This window comes from Saccopteryx bilineata, chromosome 1, assembly GCF_036850765.1.
Source record: "Saccopteryx bilineata isolate mSacBil1 chromosome 1, mSacBil1_pri_phased_curated, whole genome shotgun sequence".
In the NCBI taxonomy this organism is placed as follows: domain Eukaryota; kingdom Metazoa; phylum Chordata; class Mammalia; order Chiroptera; family Emballonuridae; genus Saccopteryx; species Saccopteryx bilineata.
Window position 1 is genome coordinate 89,401,682 of NC_089490.1, and position 19,388 is coordinate 89,421,069.

The window sequence follows — 19,388 nt, forward strand, 5'->3', positions numbered from 1 at the left end:
TCTAACCAGTCACACGTCAGTATTCTCACCAAATTGTGAGCTCCTTGTGGGCATGGATGGAGTGTTTTTTTATCTCCATCTCAGAGCCTCAACCCACAGTAGGTCCTTAGCAAACACTGGTCAAATGAACGAATGCACAAATGAAGGAATGACTACCTAATAACAACTTGCCCTGGTAGGACAGAGATGGCACAGGCTCAGAGACCCAGGAGTGAGTTATTAAACAGGGCCATCAAACTTTGGGATTAGTCACTCTTAAACTCTTACTCTATTGAGGATAATGTAAGGTTCAGAAAAGGGAGATAATGGCCCAAAGTCACACAAGTTAGTGCAGAGACACAGCTCAAGACCAGGTGTCCTGGCTCTTGATCTTAGACTAATTTTACTGTCCAGCCAAGAGACGTTTGAAGCTGCTCTAAGTAACTCTCTGGGAGGCTCCACTGACAGTTCTATACCTCAGCTCCTGATTCTCCTCCTTCCCAGATGAGAGAACCGCTGCAAGCTCACCAAACCTCAGTCGCCACATCTGTTTAACGGGAAAAATCCGTGGAGACTCTTCGACCTGCTGGAAGGGCTCAGGGAGATCCAAATGCAAGAGGTGGGGGTGGGGCACGAGGCCAGCCAGAACAGCATTTAAATCTCTGCTCTGAAGTCTTGTTGATCTAGAACAGTGATTTTTCTTCTCTGAGCTTCATTTCCTTGTCTGTTAAGTGGACAATGCGAACCATCCCTGGTATGCTGGTGGTAAGGCTTAAAGCAATCAGGCATGCCATGCACTGAACACAGCCGAACACATAGTAGGTACCCAATAAATGCTGGTTATCATCAGCAGCATCATTATCCCAGAGTCCTTTCCTCATTTCTCTCCACTAGGGACTTAACCTGCCTCTTCCTGCCAGACCTGCTTTGTGTTGATAAGATAGTCTGATAAGGTAATTCCTGCTGTGGCTTGTACCACCCTGCCCAGATAACCATGCCTTTCTCAATACCCTCTTGCCTTAATTTCCAAAAGGCAGCAGAAAGGAAATTATGAAGTGGATTGGAAAGTTAGTATTTGGACATGCCTGCCCCCCATCACATCTCTGTGCATCCTGATCTCACTGAGCCCTTCCTGCATCCCTGACTGTCTCCATAGATTTTCCCCATTAGACAGATGTGGCAAATGAGGCTCAGTGAGCTCCGCAGCAGTCTTCCTCTCATCTAGGCATGAGGATAATCAATAGGCTGGCTTCTCTAAAGCCCAGTTTTCTTAACACAGGCAAGTCAACTCACCTCCCTGAGCCTTAGTCCCTTCATTTGTAAAAAGGGTATACTGCCTCTAATGTGCCCAGACTAGTGCTGGACCCAGAGCCAGCAAGAGGATGAGAGTCAGCCTGTCGCTGAGAAAAGAGAACTCACGAGCTAGCCCCTTCTCTCTGGCTGCAAAGAGGGCAGGAGGGAGCAAGTCAAAGCTGCCTCGCCTCCCTGCCCTTGAGGAAACCCTGAACCAGAGGCCTGACTGTTTACAGCCTCTCTGGGTAGGGGATGGGTTACGTAATGCCAGATGTTTGTGAAACTGGCCCGGGCCCAGGACTGAGACACACTTTGCAATACCAGAGCCCCTCATAGGGCCCTCCTTCCTCTCCCTTCCCCCAAACCTGGCTCTCCCTGGCCTGGTTGCTGACTGGGAGCTTTCAGCTGTGTAGATTGTTCCTGTTCCATCACCCCTCACCCTGAAAGTGGGCAGTCCCACTCACTTGCAGAGACCATGGGAAGCTCAGGACCCTGCTTTTGTCTCCTTTCCCATGTGGGGGCTGCAAATACCCCCCCCCCAGCCTGTACTCTCTTCTTTGACTAACGCCAACCTCCTCCCTTTCCTCCCCCGCTCACCACCCTCACCCCTCCCATGCCACTGGAGCCAGCCTACCCTTCGCCACCTGAGGACCCCCAGGGACAGCAGGAACGGATTGAACAGCGTGGGACGGTCCCCGGGCATCCGCCATGAGGTCACCAGTCGGCCCTTGACGGGGCTCCCAGCCTTGCCCTCCGCTGGCCTCTTGTCTTCCTGTCAAACAGGTCCAGTGTTGGCCCCCAGGTCCCTTTGGTGGGACGGGGAAGTGCCTGACTATAGCCTCCCCTGCCCATTCGGCCCTGCCCACCTCAAAGGCCCAGTGTTCCCATTTATCTCCTCTCCCAGAGCTGCGGAGAACAGAGCTTGTTACCTTGTTCACACATTACAAGGTGTTTGCTTGACAGGGCTCCTGAGGCCTAGCACCCCGGGGGGCGTACACCTGGCCAACCTTAAGTCGAGCCCCAGGTGGCCAGCAGGGGGATTACAGGCCACAGCTGTGTGCTCAGCCTGCGCAGGGTTTTCAAGGTTACTTTGCATTAGGTTCCATATTAAGAGATTTTAACATATAATTACCTACACTGCTCACAAAAATTAGGGGACCAGGGAACATGCAGATGCTCCATTACTTTTAGCCTTTTGTATAGTGCATTTTCACCAATGAAATAAAAGTTGGTTTTGCATCTCATTTGCATAATCAAACAACCTTCTTTGACTTATTGTTTGCTTTTCTGATGTTTAATAAAAAAAAATGCTTTTTTTTTTGTATTTATCTGAAGCTGGAAACGGGGAGGCAGTCAGACAGACTCCCGCATGCACCTGACCAGAATCCACCCGGCATGCCCACCAGGGGGCGTTGCTCTGTTGCAACCAGAGCCATTCTAGCGCCTGAGGCAGAGGCCATGGAGCCATCCCCAGCGCCCGGGCCATCATTGCTCCAATGGAGCCTTGGCTGTGGGAGGGGAAGAGAGAGACAGAGAGGAAGGAGAGGGGGAGGGGTGGAGAAGCAGATGGGGGCTTCTCCTGTGAGCCCTGGCCGGGAATCGAACCTGGGACTTCCGCACGCCAGGCTGATGCTCTACCACTGAGCCAAGCTTCTTTTTTTTTATCGTTTCATATTTATTTTAAAATGTTCCCTAATTTTTGTAAGCAGTATATTTCTTACTTCTCTTTCTATATCTATAGATGTGGGAACTCTGGACCATCTTCTCCATGGCAACAGCCACCTGGAGCCACAGGTCACACAGGCCTCCCCTCAGTCCTAAGTCCCCCATTTTCCTATTCTCCTCACCCTTGTGAAAAGAATGAATAACAGGCTCCTACAGCCACCTGTCTTCCTATCCCTGGCAGAACCCCCACATGCGACCCCCTTGGAGGAAAAAGGTCCCAGCGAAGCAAAAGCATTTGCCCAAAGTCACAGAGCAGGTGAAGTAGGACAGAAAGCACAGGTGTCCCAACTCGCTGGAACCCAGAGACCCACTGGAGGCAGGGAGAGCGTGAAGCATCAAAGCACAGGTCCAGGAGGTCTTTGGGGAAGGGCTGCCCCAAAAGCCACCACGTCCTCCACCACAGCCCTGACCATTATTAGACTGTGATCTCTTTGCTGGCACACTGATTCACCTCTGCCCACACCCAATCATGCATAAGGTGCTGACTAAATGTATGTGAATGAATGGATGAATGAATGAATGAATGAGGCTGTTACCAATTCTGTCCAATCCAGGCTACTCGGGGATGGATTGAGAGATTTTCGGTGTTGCTAGGATGAGCCCATTTTGTGGAGATTAGAGCGGGACTCTGTATTGCTATTTCCTCTTTGTTCACAAAACTCTGGCCCCAGGAAGTATGAAGAAATAACCCAAAAAGAGGAAGCGCAAAGTTGCCAGAGCCCCTATGAAAGCTGGAAGTGCCTTTAATGAGTAATCTTCACCCCGTCCCATTTCACAGATGGAAAGACTGACCCACCAAGCACTTGGAACGCTGCTGCTACTGCTGTGCAAGGCCATGGAGGGAATCAAGGCAGGGCCAGGAAGCAGCACAGGGGAGCAGAAAGTGCTGGGTTAGGGTCCTGGTTCTAGTTTGAGTTCAGCCTCCAACTGTGTGATCTGGGACAACATCCTAGTCCCTTGTTTCATCTTCACAGTGAGGGGTTAGGTAGAATCCCCCCAGCTCTGGCTAGCAGCAGGGCCAGAGTCAAGGTTCCAGGCTGCCAGACAGACACCCTGGGCATACCTGGCTTCTCAGGAAGCATCATGTGGAGCAGCAGAACAGCAAGATGAGGAAAGCATAGCCCCAAGGAGCCTTCTTCTCCCCCCTCCCACTGCCCTAGTCTCTGAGCTCTGACCTCACCTCTCTGGAGGCTGAGGGTAAGGCGAACAGTCTGTTTGGCAGGTCAGGGGAAGGGGTGGGACAAAGCAATGCACTCCAGCTGCAGCCAGGCCTCAGAGCAGCCTCGGTAGTCCCACCCCCTGCACACATCTCTCCTCCCTAAGATCCTGGAGATGCTGGTTGGCACTGCCTCAGCTCCCATCAGTGCTTCTCTGGCTCCATCTCTTTGAAGCTTTATCCTTTCCTCCAGCCTGGCCAGCCCTCTAAAACCAGAAGGACCTTGCCTACAGAGACCACTGGGGCCAAACTGCTATTTTCCCAGAGAAGGCATTCTAGCAAGTTAAAAGCAGATCCCTGGGCCCTAAGCCCAGGATTGTCCAACCACTCAGGTCCCCAAGCCAGAAGGTAGCTCTACTACCCAGCTCCATCAGAACCCCTCTTCTCAAGGCTCCACCATACACACAGATGACCCCACTGCAGAGCCCACCTTGGTCTGGATGACCCCAGAGCTCATCTGAGGACCTCAGCCCACCTCCAGTCTGATTTCCTACCCCAGCCCCTCCCTTCCCATGTGCCCACACCGAAGACCCAACTACCGAGTCTGCCTGATTCTGGTCAGTCGGTGAGTCTTGGCCTCCTCTTGATTCTGACTCCGCAGGCTCCTCTGATTGGAACTGGAAATAATAAAGGACATAACTTAGTTCAGGTTATTTCTCAGTTTCCATCCATCTGTCCATCTAATTATCCATCCATCCATCCAACATCCATCTAGATCTGACATCAATAGACCCATATAGCCTAGCGTGCGGAGGACCCGGGTTCGATTCCCGGCCAGGGCACACAGGAGAAGCGCCCATTTGCTTCTCCACCCCTCCGCCGCACCTTCCTCTCTGTCTCTCTCTTCCCCTCCCGCAGCCAAGGCTCCATTGGAGCAAAGATGGCCCGGGCGCTGGGCATGGCTCTGTGGCCTCTGCCTCAGGCGCTAGAGTGGCTCTGGTCGCAATATGGCGACGCCCAGGATGGGCAGAGCATCACCCCCGGGGGGCAGAGCACCGCCCCTGGTGGGCGTGCCGGGTGGATCCCGGTCGGGCGCATGCGGGAGTCTGTCTGACTGTCTCTCCCTGTTTCCAGCTTCAGAAAAATGAAAAAAAAAAAAAAAAAAAAATAGACCCATATATCCATCCAACCATCCAACATCCATCCTACATTATCCACTCACTCGTCTAGCCAATATCCATAATTCCATTTATACATCCATCCTCTAGTCATCTACCCATCTATCCTACATCCATTCATCCATCTTCCTGTCCTTCCAACATTCATTCACCATCTATCATCCATATTCCACAATATTTACCCATCCATGCAACATCCACCTATCCATCCCTCCATATTCTACCCAGCATTCACCCATCTATCCATCCACTCATCACCCCATCTGTCATCTAAGCAACATCCATCTACCCAACATCCATAGTCCATTCATCACCTATCTATCTATCCACCCCATCCATCATCCAGCCAGCATTTACTTATTTATCCAGCATATATCCCCTATCCACCACCCATTCACACATCCATCATCAATCATTTATCTATAATATACCCACTGACACCCATCTTTCATCTGTTTTTTGCATGCACTTAACATCCATGTATTCACTGATCAACCATCCACTGAGCTGAGCTCCTCCACAGTGTCAGGCCCTGTGACAGGGGCCAGAGGTACAGAGATAAAGTAGGCACAGCTCCTGCCCCCATAGAACTCATGTTTCTTAGGGGAAATGATAATTGAGTATGACCAGATGGAGGGTAGCAGTACCACCAAGCCCAGAAGGGAGACATCGCCAACCTGGGGAAAGTGTCTCAGAACTGGGCACCTGATCTAAGACTTAAACAATGAACAGGCATTTAGTGAGTGAAGAGGGAAAGGGAGAGCATCCTGGGCCATGGGAACAGCACGCAAAGGCAGGGAGATGTGCTCATAAAGCTCTGCAGCTAACTCAGCACAACTAGAGGGAAAATCTGAGGTGGAAAGAAGGCCAGGAGGTCTTGAATGCCATACCAAAGGTTTTTATAGAGAGCGAGCAGCTGGAACCCCAGCAGGTGAATGCTTCTGTTATCATCTGTGGAAATGCTTTTAAGCATGTGGTGCTTAACCTCCCGGGGATCCCTGAACCTCGCTGTGGAGTAACTAGCTGAAGAATCTCTCTGCCATCCTTCTCCCCTTAGACCTGGCATTCCAGGGTCCACTGAGACACAGCATCAAGCCCTCCCTGAGCCGCCTGTGGCCCACTGCCTCCCCAACAAGCCTGATAGCAATTTCTTGTGTGGGGATCCCAAATTCCCCTTTGGCCTGAGGGCAGAACCAAGCTGGCTTATCTGTGCATCTCTGGTATCTGTGCATTGAGTTGATAAGAAGAAAAATGGAGGCCCTGGCCGATTGGCTCAGTGGTAGAGCATAGATCCAGTGTGTGGAAGTCCTGGGTTTCATTCCTGGTCAGGGCACATAAGAACAGTGACCATCTGCTTCTCCCCACCCCCCTTTTCTTTCTCTTCCCCTTCTGCAACCATAGCTTCATTGATTCAAGCGCATTAGCTTGGGACACTGAGGATAGCTCCATGGAGCCTCTGCCTCAGGCACTAAAAAAATAGCTAAGTCGCAAGCATTGGCCCCAGATGGGGGTTGCCAGGTGGATCTCGGTCAGGGTGCACAAGGGAGTCTGTCTCAAAATACAGCCGGACCGTTGGTGGTACAGTGAATAGAGCATCAACCTGGGACACTGAGGTTCCCAATTCAAAACCCCAAGGTCACCTGCTTGAGTGTGGACTTCTCAGCTTGAGCATGAGCTTGCCAGCTTGAGAGCAAGATTCATCGACATGACCCTAAGGTTGCTTGCTGTAAGCCCAAGGTCACTGGCTTGAGCCCAAGGTCGCTAGCTTCAGCAAGGGGTCACTGGCTCAGCTTGAGCCCCTTGGTCAAGGCATGTATGAGAAGCAATCAATGAATAACTAAAGTGAAACAACTATGAGTTGATGACCTTCATCTCTCTCTCTCCCCCCTCCCTCTCTCTCTCCCTTCCTGTCTCTTTTTCTCTCAAAAGAAATAAATTTTTAAAAAGTCACAAATACAGGGAAAGGGTCTCCCTAGTCCTGCTGTGGGATCTGAGACCTCACAACATGGTGGTTAAAAGCTCAGTTTTTAGCCTAACCTGTGGTAGCGCAGTGGATAAAGTGTCGACCTGGAAATACTGAGGTCGCCGGTTCGAAACCCTGGGCTTGCCTGGTCAAGGCACATATGGGAGTTGATGCTTCCAGCTCCTCCCCCCTTCTCTCTCTCTCTCTTTCTCTCTCTCTCTCTCTTCTCTCTCTCTCCTCTCTAAAAATGAATAAATAAAAAAAGAAAAAAAATTATTAAAAGAAAAAAAAAAAGAAAAAAGCTCAGTTTTTAGAGCCTATATTGTGATCTCTTTTCTCATGACTTTTACAGGTGTTAGTGCTGGCAAATGGCTAACTGGTCTGAGCCTCATACATGGCAGAGCATATAAGGTACAGAGCCCACCACAAACCCTCCTGTCATCCTTGGCGGAGGAAGCACTGAACTGTACATCAAGGAGAGGAGGAGGGTCAGATGAAGGATAAGGAGCCTCTCATCACCACAGTGGTACCTGTATTAGAAGGCATTGGTCCTATTTTACAAGGGAAGACTGGGGCCAGGAGAGGCTAGTTATCCAAAACCACGTGCTGTGTTCCAGGGAGCTGAGGGAGGCTGCAGGACTCTGGCCTCCAGGACCCTCCCCATCCATCACCTTCAGATAAATGCTCTAGGCAGCGACCAAGTACCACTGACCCTGTGACCCTACCCCAGGCCAAGAAGGCAGGGAAGGGACTTGGTGAGCACCTGCTATGTGCCAGGAATTGAGCCTACTTTGTACCTGGGTCTTCATTTAAGCAGCCTGTCTCAGCAGCCAGCTCAACCCAATGAGCATATGCAAGCTCTTCACTGTGCCTGAAAGGGGTTGTAAAGACCAGAGGGGGTAGACTGACCAGGCGCAGTAGATAAAGCGACGGACTGGGATGTGGAGGACCCAGGATCAAGACCCTGAGGTCACCAGCTTGAGCTGGTTTGAGCAAAGCTCACCCAAGGTTGCTGGCTCGAGCAAGGGGTCACTCAGTCTGCTGTAGCCCCCCAGTCAAGGCACATATTAGAAATCAATCAATGAACAACTAAGGAACCGCAATGAAGAATTGATGTTTCTCATCTTCCTTTCTGTCTGTCTGTCCCTCTCTCTGACTCTGTCTCTGCCACAAAAACAAACAAACAAACAAAAAAAAACACACACACAAAACCAGAGGGGGTAAGCAAGGCTGTCCTGGACTGTGAGGAACCTGGAATACAGCAGGGGAAGGGGACACGACCACACTGGCTGCAGTCTCAGCCGAAGTCAGGTAGGAGTCACCACAGAAACACAAACCAGGTGTTGTGGGCCTGGGAGAGGAGAAGGCCCTGGCCAGAGCATCTTGTATGAGGCCTCAGGGTGATCTGCACTGAGCATACCTGGGGTCCCCCCCTGCCCCAGGCCTTACTAGCTATGTAATCTTGACAAGTGGTTTAACCACTCTGTCTCAGTTTCCTTATTTGTAAATTAACAGTGCCTTTCTCATAAGGTTGCTGTGGAAATTAAATGAGGATGACCCATAAGACATTCAGACCAGGGCTTAACACAATAAATTCTCACATTATTGCTGATGTCCATTTTGGCGATTGGGGAAGGTTTTGGTCAGGATGGAGAATTAGGGCTGAGCTTTGGAGGGTGTGGAGGCGGCCTTTCTCTGGATAATTGTCAGGGTGATTTTCAGGCTGCCGCTCAGAAGTTCAGAAGTGAGACTTACCTCCCACTGTGGTGAGCCGGGGCCCTCTGCAGGACTCCTACTCCCCAGCTGGCCCTTCTCCAGACCAGCTATGGCTGAGGTCTCTGGTCCACTTGTCACTTTGGTCTTTGGCCACTGGGTGGAGATGCAGGCAGGGCTGGGTGGCTGGGCCAAAGTCTGGGGCCACTGCCCGGAGCTGTGTCCATTGACTAGGGTGGCTTCTGCCCAGCCTTCAGGCTGGCTGTGTCGCTCTCGATCAAGAGCATCCTTTGTGCCAGGAGAACCAAGGTCTGGCCCTGGAGCTGTGACTGGGCCACCCCAGTGTACAGCTGGATCCTTTCGGAGCAGCTGAGCCTGCAGGAGCTCCAAGAGGCCTTCCCAATTTATCCTTGGAAGATGGCAAGAGAGCGTTGGCTCCTCTGTGCGGGTCCAGGTCCCCTCTCTGGGTACCCCAAGAAGGCTCAGCAGGTCCCTCCAGTCAATCTCGAGTTGCCTCTCAGGGCTGTGCAGGTGTGGGCATGCTCCCTCAGTTCCCCGGCCCGTAACAGTGGGTGTCTCAGGCCTCCAGGAATTTGAGAACTCTGCTGGGCCTTCCCTGGCGTTCTCCGGGAGGTTCATAGGCTGGTGAGGACCGAACAGCTCCTGTAGGCTGCCCCAGCCCTTCTGAGCTGGCCTGTCAGGGGGCTTCTGCAACCCATTACTGGGGGGCTCCTCCCAGGCCTCTGACTGCCCCCTGTGGCATGGAGGGCCACCCAGCTTCCCCCAGCTCTCCTCAGACTCTCTGAGAGGACCACTCCATGTTCCCTCTAGGGTTCTGGCAGCCCCCCGGCAGGGATCCCCAAGTCCTTGCCAGCCTCCTAGGCCTGGGCCATCCTCCTGACTGCTCCAGCCTCTCTCTGGGTGTCTGTGAGGGCCCCGGGACCCTGGCAGCTCCTCAGGACTCTGCCACCCACCCAGAGGCTGTCTTGGGCCCACCCAGCCACTCTCCAGAGGTTTCTCTTTTCGCTGCTCTCTCTCAGAGGTCCTGGCTGATGTCCTTGGGGGTGGTGAGGACCCCCGGGGCCGCCGGTCCCCCTTAGGCCGCCTCTCGGGGGTCCTGGGATGAGGGAGCTCTGCTCGGCTCCTCCGGGCCGGTTCTGCCTGCTTCGCAAGGGGTGTAGTTACCTGAGGATGAGGTGAGATGGGTGAGGCTCCAGGACCCTGACTGGTTGGACTCTGTCGAGGAACACAGGACACTGGGGTCTGAGCCAGGCCTCAGGGAGAGGCAAGCTGTGTCCTCACAGCAGCCTGGATTAAAGCAGGTCAGAAAGTACCTAGAGTCTCTGCATTCCCTCCCTGGGGTGTCTGCTCTTCCTTCTCACCCACTTTCCTCAGTTCCAGAAAGAGATCTGCAAAGAGCTGCTCACCTTCCTGGCTTCCCCCTCCCCCAAGATATTGATTCCAACTGGGCTATCAGGTGCACGAATTTCCACACCAATACTCCATTCCACTGGCTCAGGCCTTGCCTTCTAAGAGTCTCTTTAAAAATATAAATCCCCACCCCTGAAGAGAGCCCTTCAAGCTGGACTGCCGAATCCGAGGCTTTCCCTGAAAATTCAAGATAGCAGCTCCCTAATGAAGAAAGGAAACAGAGGGAAGGGCCGTCTTTTTTCAGGGTACTTCTCAATTTTGCCAAGAGCTGCTGGCTCTTTTGAAGAGGGGGAAGCTGAACACCCATGCTCGGGACTCTGACCCTTTCATAAAGGACCTCCCTTCCCAGGACCCCTGCCTGGTACCTGGGGGAGGAGAAAGCAGTGGCTTGCCCCTTGGGGTACAGGGGCCCGCGGCAGGCTGGCAGTGCTCACCTCCCTGCTGAGGGCAGGGCTGGACTGTCTTCGGAGAAGCTGGCTCTGACCTTGGCCGGGCCGCTGCGACCGCCCCTCGTCCCGCGCCTGGAAGGCCCCCGGTGCCTCGGACTTCCTATGAGCAAATGCAGCCGCCCCTCTGAGGGCCCTTGGGACTGTCCCACTCCCAGCACCCACCTCCTCAACTCCCACCCACAATGGGAAGAGATATGGGAGATTCAGGGACCCACAGCTGAAGGCCTCTAAGTGAGGAATGAGCCTCACAGGGCCTCAGTATCCCCGTCTAAAAATGCCCATGGTCGACATTGCTCTACCTGCCTTATGGGGCTATTGTGGAGATTAACTGAGAAAAGAAATGAGCAAAGGTGGGGGCTCAGCCTTGGCCTTGACTGCCTCCTGTCTCACCAGTATTTCCTGCTTCTGACTGCAACCCAGCCAGCAGCCCATCGCTCAACCCCAGACAAAGTTTAGACTGGTCTTTGTGGGAGTTAAGATTTATTGAGCACCTACTGGTCACCAGGCATTGTATACACATGATTATAACAGCAAACATTTATTGAGCACTTCTGTGTTTCAGGTGCCCAGCACTTGTACCATCTCATGTCATCTCACACAACACATGAGGTAGAGACGGGAGATGCGGGTTGTTACGTGCACCCAAATTCCATTCTGTCTGCCATCTTTCTGTTCACGTGATAAGTTTCAGACTTCCAGGCCTACCTTTTCCCCTTAGTACTAACAGGATTCCTGCACTTGGCCTGGAACACTCTGGGTCGTCCTAGCTGTTGGTAACAGAGCTCTCAGCAAGATCAGAAAGAAAAAAATGTCCCCTCTTCCTACACAACTCCAGGAAGGCCAACATAATAAACTGTCCATGCAAATGTCATTTCTAAGACACCTGGATTTGAGGCATTGTTGCCACATCCGAAAAAGATAACCTCTAAGCTGTAAAGAATCCCTATTTCCACTTAGTTGTCTTAATCTTTGGTAGCCATGGTTATTAATATTTAACATGACATATCTGTTGCATGTAGGAACACCAAATGGATTCTGAGCCCACTTTTCCCCTCCCATATATCTAAAGCAAAAGACCTAACCACTCCACTAGATATCTAGTCTCAAAACAGGTTTTGAGAGTCTGGCTCCATCTAAATTGACAAATGGAGCTGTATCTCTGGTGGCTGAAATGGGCCGGGAGAAGTCTGACAAAGACTTCTTCTCGTGGTGCTAAGCCTTGACCGAGCCAGCGAAGAGAGTAGTAAGAGGAACCTGTACTCGAATCTTGGAGAAGACTGTGCTTGGTAGCCTGCCTCCAGCTCAACAACCATACTGGAATGCGACGGACTTTGGAGAGTAAACAAATTATGGGCTGGGGTCTGTTATTGTCTTATGGCTTTCAGCAATGTCATTAGAATCAGATCCATAAAGTACCAGGACTTTTTAGCAGTTCCTAGCAGTTGACTCACAGGGAACCAAAGCTTTCCCACTGGAGTACATGTTTCTAAATTTGAAGGCTGCCACATCAGGCTCAATTTTTAATCTAATTTGAAGCAAGAGATTATTTCAAATTTAATTTCTCTGTGAGATCTGAGGCCTTAGAGGGCATTTCCCCTAGAACCAGGGTATAGAAGCCTCTGCGAAACAAATCTCCAAATTTGACTAGGTGGGGAGGACACCGTGACAATGGTGGAGAATACTCCAGGTTGAGTGAGGCCCAGGTGTATTCTCTCACAAGTGAGTGCATTTTCAATATAGACCCCATGTGGAATTGAGAGATAGGAGTGAAGGACTCAGGTAGAACCTAAGACACCAACAGGGATCCAGCCTTTCTGATACTGAAACAATGGTGTCCTCAGGCCACCTGTTCCTGAGGGCTGCTGTGACTGCACCCAGGTGACAAAGGAAATGCATTTCCTTTAGAAGCTCTGATGGGCTCTTCCACCTCCACAAACTATTAAAGGGCAAAGCTGTCAAGTCTAGCAAATTCCATGAAGGTTCTATTTTGAATTCAAGAGACTACAAAATGCTTATAGGACTCTAAGCTAAGAGATTCAAAGACATCCAGAGGATGGAGGGGAGAAGATATTAAGACAAAATTCCTAATGCTTTAATGTGATAGCCCTTTAAGAAAAATTTCCAGGCTCAATTAGTACAATGATTGGATTGAGTAGATGCTCAATAAATATATGTTGAATGAAAAAGGAGAAAATGAAAGTATGGCTCTATAGCCATCCCATTCAGAAATTTCAGTCTTCCAGATAAATAGGCTTTAAAATTTCACTTTCAGAGGACAAATAGTTGTCTACTTGGAAAAAAAATTAATTACTCAGTAGAGATATAAAACCTTGGTTAAAAGGTAAATAATCTATTTCACCAATATATACATTAAATATAAGCAATTTTTTACATATCAGTTCTACTTCAATAAAGCTGAAAAAGGTAAATTTATTTCAAAGAGAGTAAACTAAAGTGAATAAAACTATCTGTGTAAAAACAATAAAATGACTGATAAAGGTATAAACATATTCTGGACTTCTATTATAAACCTTTATCTGTCTAAAAGTTACCCCAGTAAGAAAAAAGAAAGAAAGAATGCAAATTTAACTTTGGTTTAAAGACCTTAGTGATGAGTTATCAGATAAAATCAAAGTATGCAAATTGATGTCTGACTAAAAATAGTAATCACAAAAAGGCAAAGACAAAAGGTTTTTTATGGCAGTGAAACTATTCTGTATGATACCACAATGGTGGATATGTGTTGTCATACATTTGTCCAAACCCATGGAATGTACAACTCCAGGAGTGAACCCTAATGTACACTGTCGACTTTGGATGATAATGATGTGTCAATGTAGGTTCACGGTTTGTAACAAATGTACACTCTGGTGGAGAGTGTTGATAGTGAGAGGAGGCTCTGCATGTGGGGGGAACAGGGTGTGTATGAGAATTCACTGTACTTTCCACTCAATTTTGCTATGAACCTAAAACTGCTCTAGAAATGAGAGAGAGAGAGAGTGTGTGTGTGTGTTTTAATTTTAAAAAGTCCAAAGAAAGAATTACATTAATATAAATACTAGAGACTTGGATAGTAAATGAATTGAACTTACTGGAAAAGGAAATTTGAAGAATAAAAGATAAGGTTTCTCACGCATATTCTAATCTCAGAGAAAATGTTGCTTAAGGGGCAATAGAGAGGAATTCTGGATGCAAAATATTACTTTAGGGTGATTGAAATATTCTAAAATTAGGCTGGTGGTGATGGTTGTACAACTCGGACTCGGTAAACACACTATATAGTTCATTGTGCACTGAAAGTTTTGAGACTTCCAGACCGACCTTTTTGTTGTGCTCTTGACCCTAACTAATGGAATTCCAGCCCTGATCCTGAAAACTCCTGAGGCTTAAACGGCTGGAGAAAGAAATCTCAGGCAGATCAGAGGGAAACGCTTCCCTTCCCCTCAGCTGTGGGAAGTGGACACTCTGTTGGGTCTTACACCACCTGTGAGAAGACCCACTGACCAAGGGGACTTGTAGGATACCTGGGCTTCAAGAGTTGTCACCATGTCCTAGTAAAGTAACCTTTAATCTCTAAAAAATATGTGATTCTAAGTTCTCTTAATTAAAATAATGGCTCTGGCCATATGTTTTAAGTTGACATCTCTGTTTTCTGAAAAGCATGGGTAATGGGTACCTGTGAATTTTCTTTGTTAAGGCAGAAAAGAATTACAGGCACTTTCTTCTCCCTCATGTAAGAAGGAAAAACAAACAAACAAACCTGTGACTCGGGATTAAATTAAGGGTTTGAGAGTTTAGCCTTATTTCAATTAATATACTAATGTTCCGACTTTATAGATGAGGAAACTGAGGCTCAGGTAGGTTAAATCACTTTACCTAGGTCACAAAGATGGGGAGTGGCTTTGATCTAGGATTTGAAACTAGCCTGCCTGACCCTAGTCTTTGCTCTTAACTACTAGGCTATGCACAGTATCTCTTCATTATCAATAAAGACTCAACAGAGATGAAGTGACTTGCCCAAGGTCACACAGCCATTGAGTAGCAGGGCAGGGGTCTGAACCCTTTCCATCTTGCAACCTAAGCCTTTGAAACTTCTGCCTGTCCTGCTGCCGAGCCTCCTCCCCAGCCCACCTGGCTGACCCCACCCTGGGCTCACCTGCGCTCTTGCCCGAAAAGGCGCTCCACCTCTGCACGGCCAGGGCTGCGGGTTCGGCCCCCGTTGCTGCACTGGGGCCCTGGCTCCCTCTGCGCCAGCCTCCTGGGTGGAGGCAGGTCGGCCAGCATGGTGTACTCCTCCCTCTCCAAGTTGTGCCTGGTCTCCCCAGGGGGTGCTGAGCCCCGGGAACCCCCTGAGCTGCCTGGTGGAGGTGAGGGTGCCAGAAGCACTAGGTCACAGGGTGGGTGGCGGGGTGGGGAGGAGGCTCGCGGTGCATCCCTGTGCCCGATGCACACTTGGGGGGGCAGCATTGGGGAGCCATGCAGAGAGTCAGTGGAGGGGGCCAGGCTCTCCATGCTAGTCCCAGGGGGGTCCTGAAAGAAGAGGGAGGGCTCGGGGGCCTGGCGTGGTGGTGATGAGAAGGAGGGTGCATCTCGGTGCCCAATGCACACAGGGGTGGGGATGTGGGGAGGCTCATGCAGAGAGTCTGTGGAGGGGACAAGGCTCTCGGTGCTGGCCCTGGGAAAATCCTGGAACAAGAGGGGCGGCTCAGGGGCCTGGCGCGGTGGGGAGGATGCCCGGGGTGCATCGCGGTACCCGATGCACACAAATGGGGGGAACTGAGGAGGTTCATGCTGGGGAGACTGGTCCTCAGCATCTGATGTATCTGGGAGGAAGGGGAAGGGGTCAAACTGGGTGTGGCGAGGGGGTGAGGAGGCTCGGGGGGCATCCCGGTATCCAATGCACACGGCTGGGGGTATGTAAGGGGGTTCATGGTGAGTTGATTCACTCTCAGAGGCATGGGGATCTGGGAAGAAGGGGAATGGGTCATGTTGCAAATAGCGAGGAGGCGAAGAGGCTCGGGGGGCATCCCGGTGCCCAATGCACACAGCACACGGAGGCTGGGAGGACTCAAAAGAGGTCTGGGATGCCCCGCGAGTAGTGAGGTATAGAGGTGAGAAAGTCCGGGGGGCACTGTGGTGGCCTGGGCTGTGAGAGGAAGAAGTGGCCCGGGATGGTGAGTTGTGCTGGGTAGGACCGGAAGAGGACTGGGAGGAGTCACGCTGAACTGGTCTAGTGGGAGATGCGGTCTGAGGCCTGTCACCTTGGGTTGGCCGAAGGGCAATGGATGCCCAGGGAACCTCACTTTGCTTGGAGCGAGATGGGGAGGAGGTTCGCGGGCCATCGCTCTGGGTTGGCCGGAGGGGGAAGGAAGCCCAGGGAATGTCTTTGTTAGTACGATGGGGAGAAGAATTCCTGGGATTGTTTCGTTGAGTGGAACGCTGGGGAGATGGTGGTCCAGGATTGTTCTGTTGGGTGCAGCACTGAGGGGAGGAGCTTCCAGGGTTGTCCCGCCTAAAGGAAGAGGATTGCGGGTTGTCCCGTTGGGTAGAAGATGTTTTGGGGGTGTTTTGCTGAATACAAGAAGTTCTAGAGTTTTCCCGCTGGATGGTTCGGTTAGGAGAGGAACTTCTGGGGTTGCCCCGCTGGGCACAGGACGTTCTGGAGTTTTCCCGCTGGGTGGTTCGGTTGGGAGAGGAACTCCTGGGGTTGTCCCGCTGGGCACAGGACGTTCTGGAGTTTTCCCGCTGGGTGGTTCGGTTGGGAGAGGAGGCTCTGGGGTTGTCCCGCTGGGCACAGGACGTTCTGGAGTTTTCCCGCTGGGTGGTTCGGTTGGGAGAGGAACTTCTGGGGTTGTCCCGCTGGGCACAGGACGTTCTGGAGTTTTCCCGCTGGGTGGTTCGGTTGGGAGAGGAGGTTCTGGGGTTGTCCCGCTGGGCACAGGACGTTCTGGAGTTTTCCCGCTGGGTGGTTCGGTTGGGAGAGGAACCTCTGGGATTGTCCCGTTGGGCACTAGATGTTCTAGAGTTTTCCCGCTGGGTGGTTCGGTTGGGAGAGGAACCTCTGGGATTGTCCCGCTGGGCACAGGACGTTCTGGAGTTTTCCCGCTGGGTGGTTCGGTTGGGAGAGGAACCTCTGGGATTGTCCCGTTGGGCACTAGATGTTCTAGAGTTTTCCTGTTGGGGAGTACACATAGTAAAAGAAGACTGCGCGTTGTCCTGTTGGGTAGAAGAGGTCCTGGAGTTGTCATGTTGGGTGGCTCTGGGGGAAGAGGAAACTCGAGGATTGCTTCGTTGGGTGGACGAGGTTCTGGGGTTATCCTGTTGGGCGATTCTTGAGGGAGAGGACACTCTGGGAGCATTCCGCTGTGTGGAAGAGGTCCTGGGAGTGTCCTGTTGGGTGGATGAGGTTCTGGGGCTGTCCCGTTGGGCTATTTGGGAGGGAGAGGAAGCTTGGGGGGTATCAAGTGGTATGGAAGCAGCCTGGTTAACCTCCTTTTGGGCAGAGCGATGGAGAGAGGAAGCCTGGGGGGCGGTACTTCGAGGTCCGCTGTGTGGTGCCGCAGAGGAAGCCTGGGTTAGCGCAGACCGGTGCCGCTCCACAAAATGCCCACTCTCTCCCCGCAGCTTTGCCCAGTGTTGTCCGGCGCTTCGGCTCCCACCACTGGTATCTAAAGAGAGGAGAGGCAGGTTCAAGGTAAAAGGAGAGTATGCTTTGCAAACTGGGAAGTGCCCCAAGAGGGATGTCAAGGAGTTTCTAGCATCTTAAATTTGACTAATTTATCCTGGGCCTTGGCCTCCTGCCTGCAATTTGGTACCCTGCCACCAGGTGGACAGTGGTGACAACCTTTGATGGAGCAGGTCACAAAGTGAGGCTCATCCCACCCCACTGCCCATGTATTTAAGAGCAAGAAAGCAGGTATTTAGTACAAAATCCCACCTGCCGATTACGGCATTCACCCCAGGGAGGAATTTGGTCCTCCTGTGTTACTACTTCTAAGGACGCCCTCCCCAGGGCCTGAGGCAGTGGTTCTCAAAGGGTGCGCCCTAGAAGATTTCCAGGTGCACCCTATGGAATTCCAGAGAAACATGTGCCTGTTGGGGACCAAAAAACCAACAGGGATTTTGGAGTTTAGATTTTTGGGGGACAGAGGTGTGGGGAATTGGCTGTGAGCTGACAGTCTGCTCAGCCTCCCACCTCACTTGCCTGATTAGGTTGCAAAAGGCTGTTAAGCTGTGGTGCTGGATTGTTTACACTACCCCCCATGTTCCCCAGAAAGACTGGAGGCAAGTTTCTTCTATCCTGTGTTTGGTGTAAAGTTAAGATGACATGTATGGTGGGGGTTTTCTGCACTCAACACAATTAAGAGTAAAAAGAGAGGAATTCTTCAATGTATTGACGAGGAAATGAGAGTTTGCCTTCCAAATATATGCCCAAACATTGAAGAAATCGCTAGGACACATCAGGCTCATGTTTCTCATAAACACAAGAATGAAAAAACTTAACACATTCACCCTGGGACCTGCCAAATTTATTAAATCTTACTAAGAATGTATCTATATATATAAAAAGATAACTTTTTTGTCATTTTTTTAAAGAAACAAGCTTTTATTCCTTCCTTTTTGTATTAACTGTATTGCAAGGTAATCAAAGAGTAAGTGAAAGTTCCTTTTTTTTTTTACAGAGACAGAGAGTCAGAGAGATGAGAAACATCAATTATCAGTTTTTCGTTGAGACACCTTAGTTGTTCATTGATTGCTTTCTCATATGTGCCTTGACCGCGGGCCCCCAGCAGACTGAGTAACCCCTTCCTCAAGCCAGCGACCTTGGGTCCAAACTGGTGAACCTTGCTCAAACCAGATGAGCCCGCGCTCAAGCTGGTGACCTCAGGGTCTTGAACCTGGGTCCTTCGCATCCCAGTCCAACGCTCTATCCACTGTGCCACTGCCTGGTCAAGCTTTTTTGTCATTTAAAAAAAATTTTTAACCCTTCTTTTTTACGAATTCTAAAAAGCATAACTCAAAAAATGTAACATAAAAGTGTTTTTAATGTCAGAATAAATTTAATTTTATTGTACTTATTTTGTTTAATTACCATAAAAGTATGCTAGGACTTTATTTTTTTCTTTAATATTTGACTTAATTATTATAACATATTTCTCAGAAATTTGTATATAGTGTGCCTACAATTATTTGTAGGATTTTAAATTTGCCCCGACTTCAAACAGTTTGAGAACCACTGGCCTACGGGGTAGGGCAGTGGGATGGGAGGGGAGGTGATAAGATTTGATTAATGTTTTAAAAGATGGCTCCTAGAGCATGGGCCCAAAACAACAAGGTTGTGGGTTCGATCCCCGGAAGCAACCAATGAATGTACAAATGAATGCTTCCTTTCTCCTTCCCCTCCCCCCCAAAAAAAAGAAAGAAAGAAAGAAAGAAAAGAATATAATAAGCCCTGGCCAGAGAGCTCAATTGGTTGGAACATCATCCTGGAACATGAAGGT

General features: G+C 50.3%; 1 protein-coding gene across 1 annotated transcript in view; it reads right to left on the reverse strand.

Annotated features, from left to right (window-relative positions):
• The window catches only part of TRIOBP (TRIO and F-actin binding protein), a 57,768-nt gene that overhangs the window by 27,280 nt on the left and 11,100 nt on the right, over positions 1-19,388 (reverse strand). Inside the window, exons 5-9 of the mRNA XM_066258623.1 lie at positions 15,044-17,555; positions 10,873-10,987; positions 9,050-10,192; positions 4,753-4,830; positions 1,907-2,044 (exon numbers count right to left, since the gene is read on the reverse strand). Coding sequence (XP_066114720.1) covers positions 1,907-2,044; positions 4,753-4,830; positions 9,050-10,192; positions 10,873-10,987; positions 15,044-17,555 — 3,986 coding nt within the window. The remainder of the gene's footprint in view (positions 1-1,906; positions 2,045-4,752; positions 4,831-9,049; positions 10,193-10,872; positions 10,988-15,043; positions 17,556-19,388) is intronic.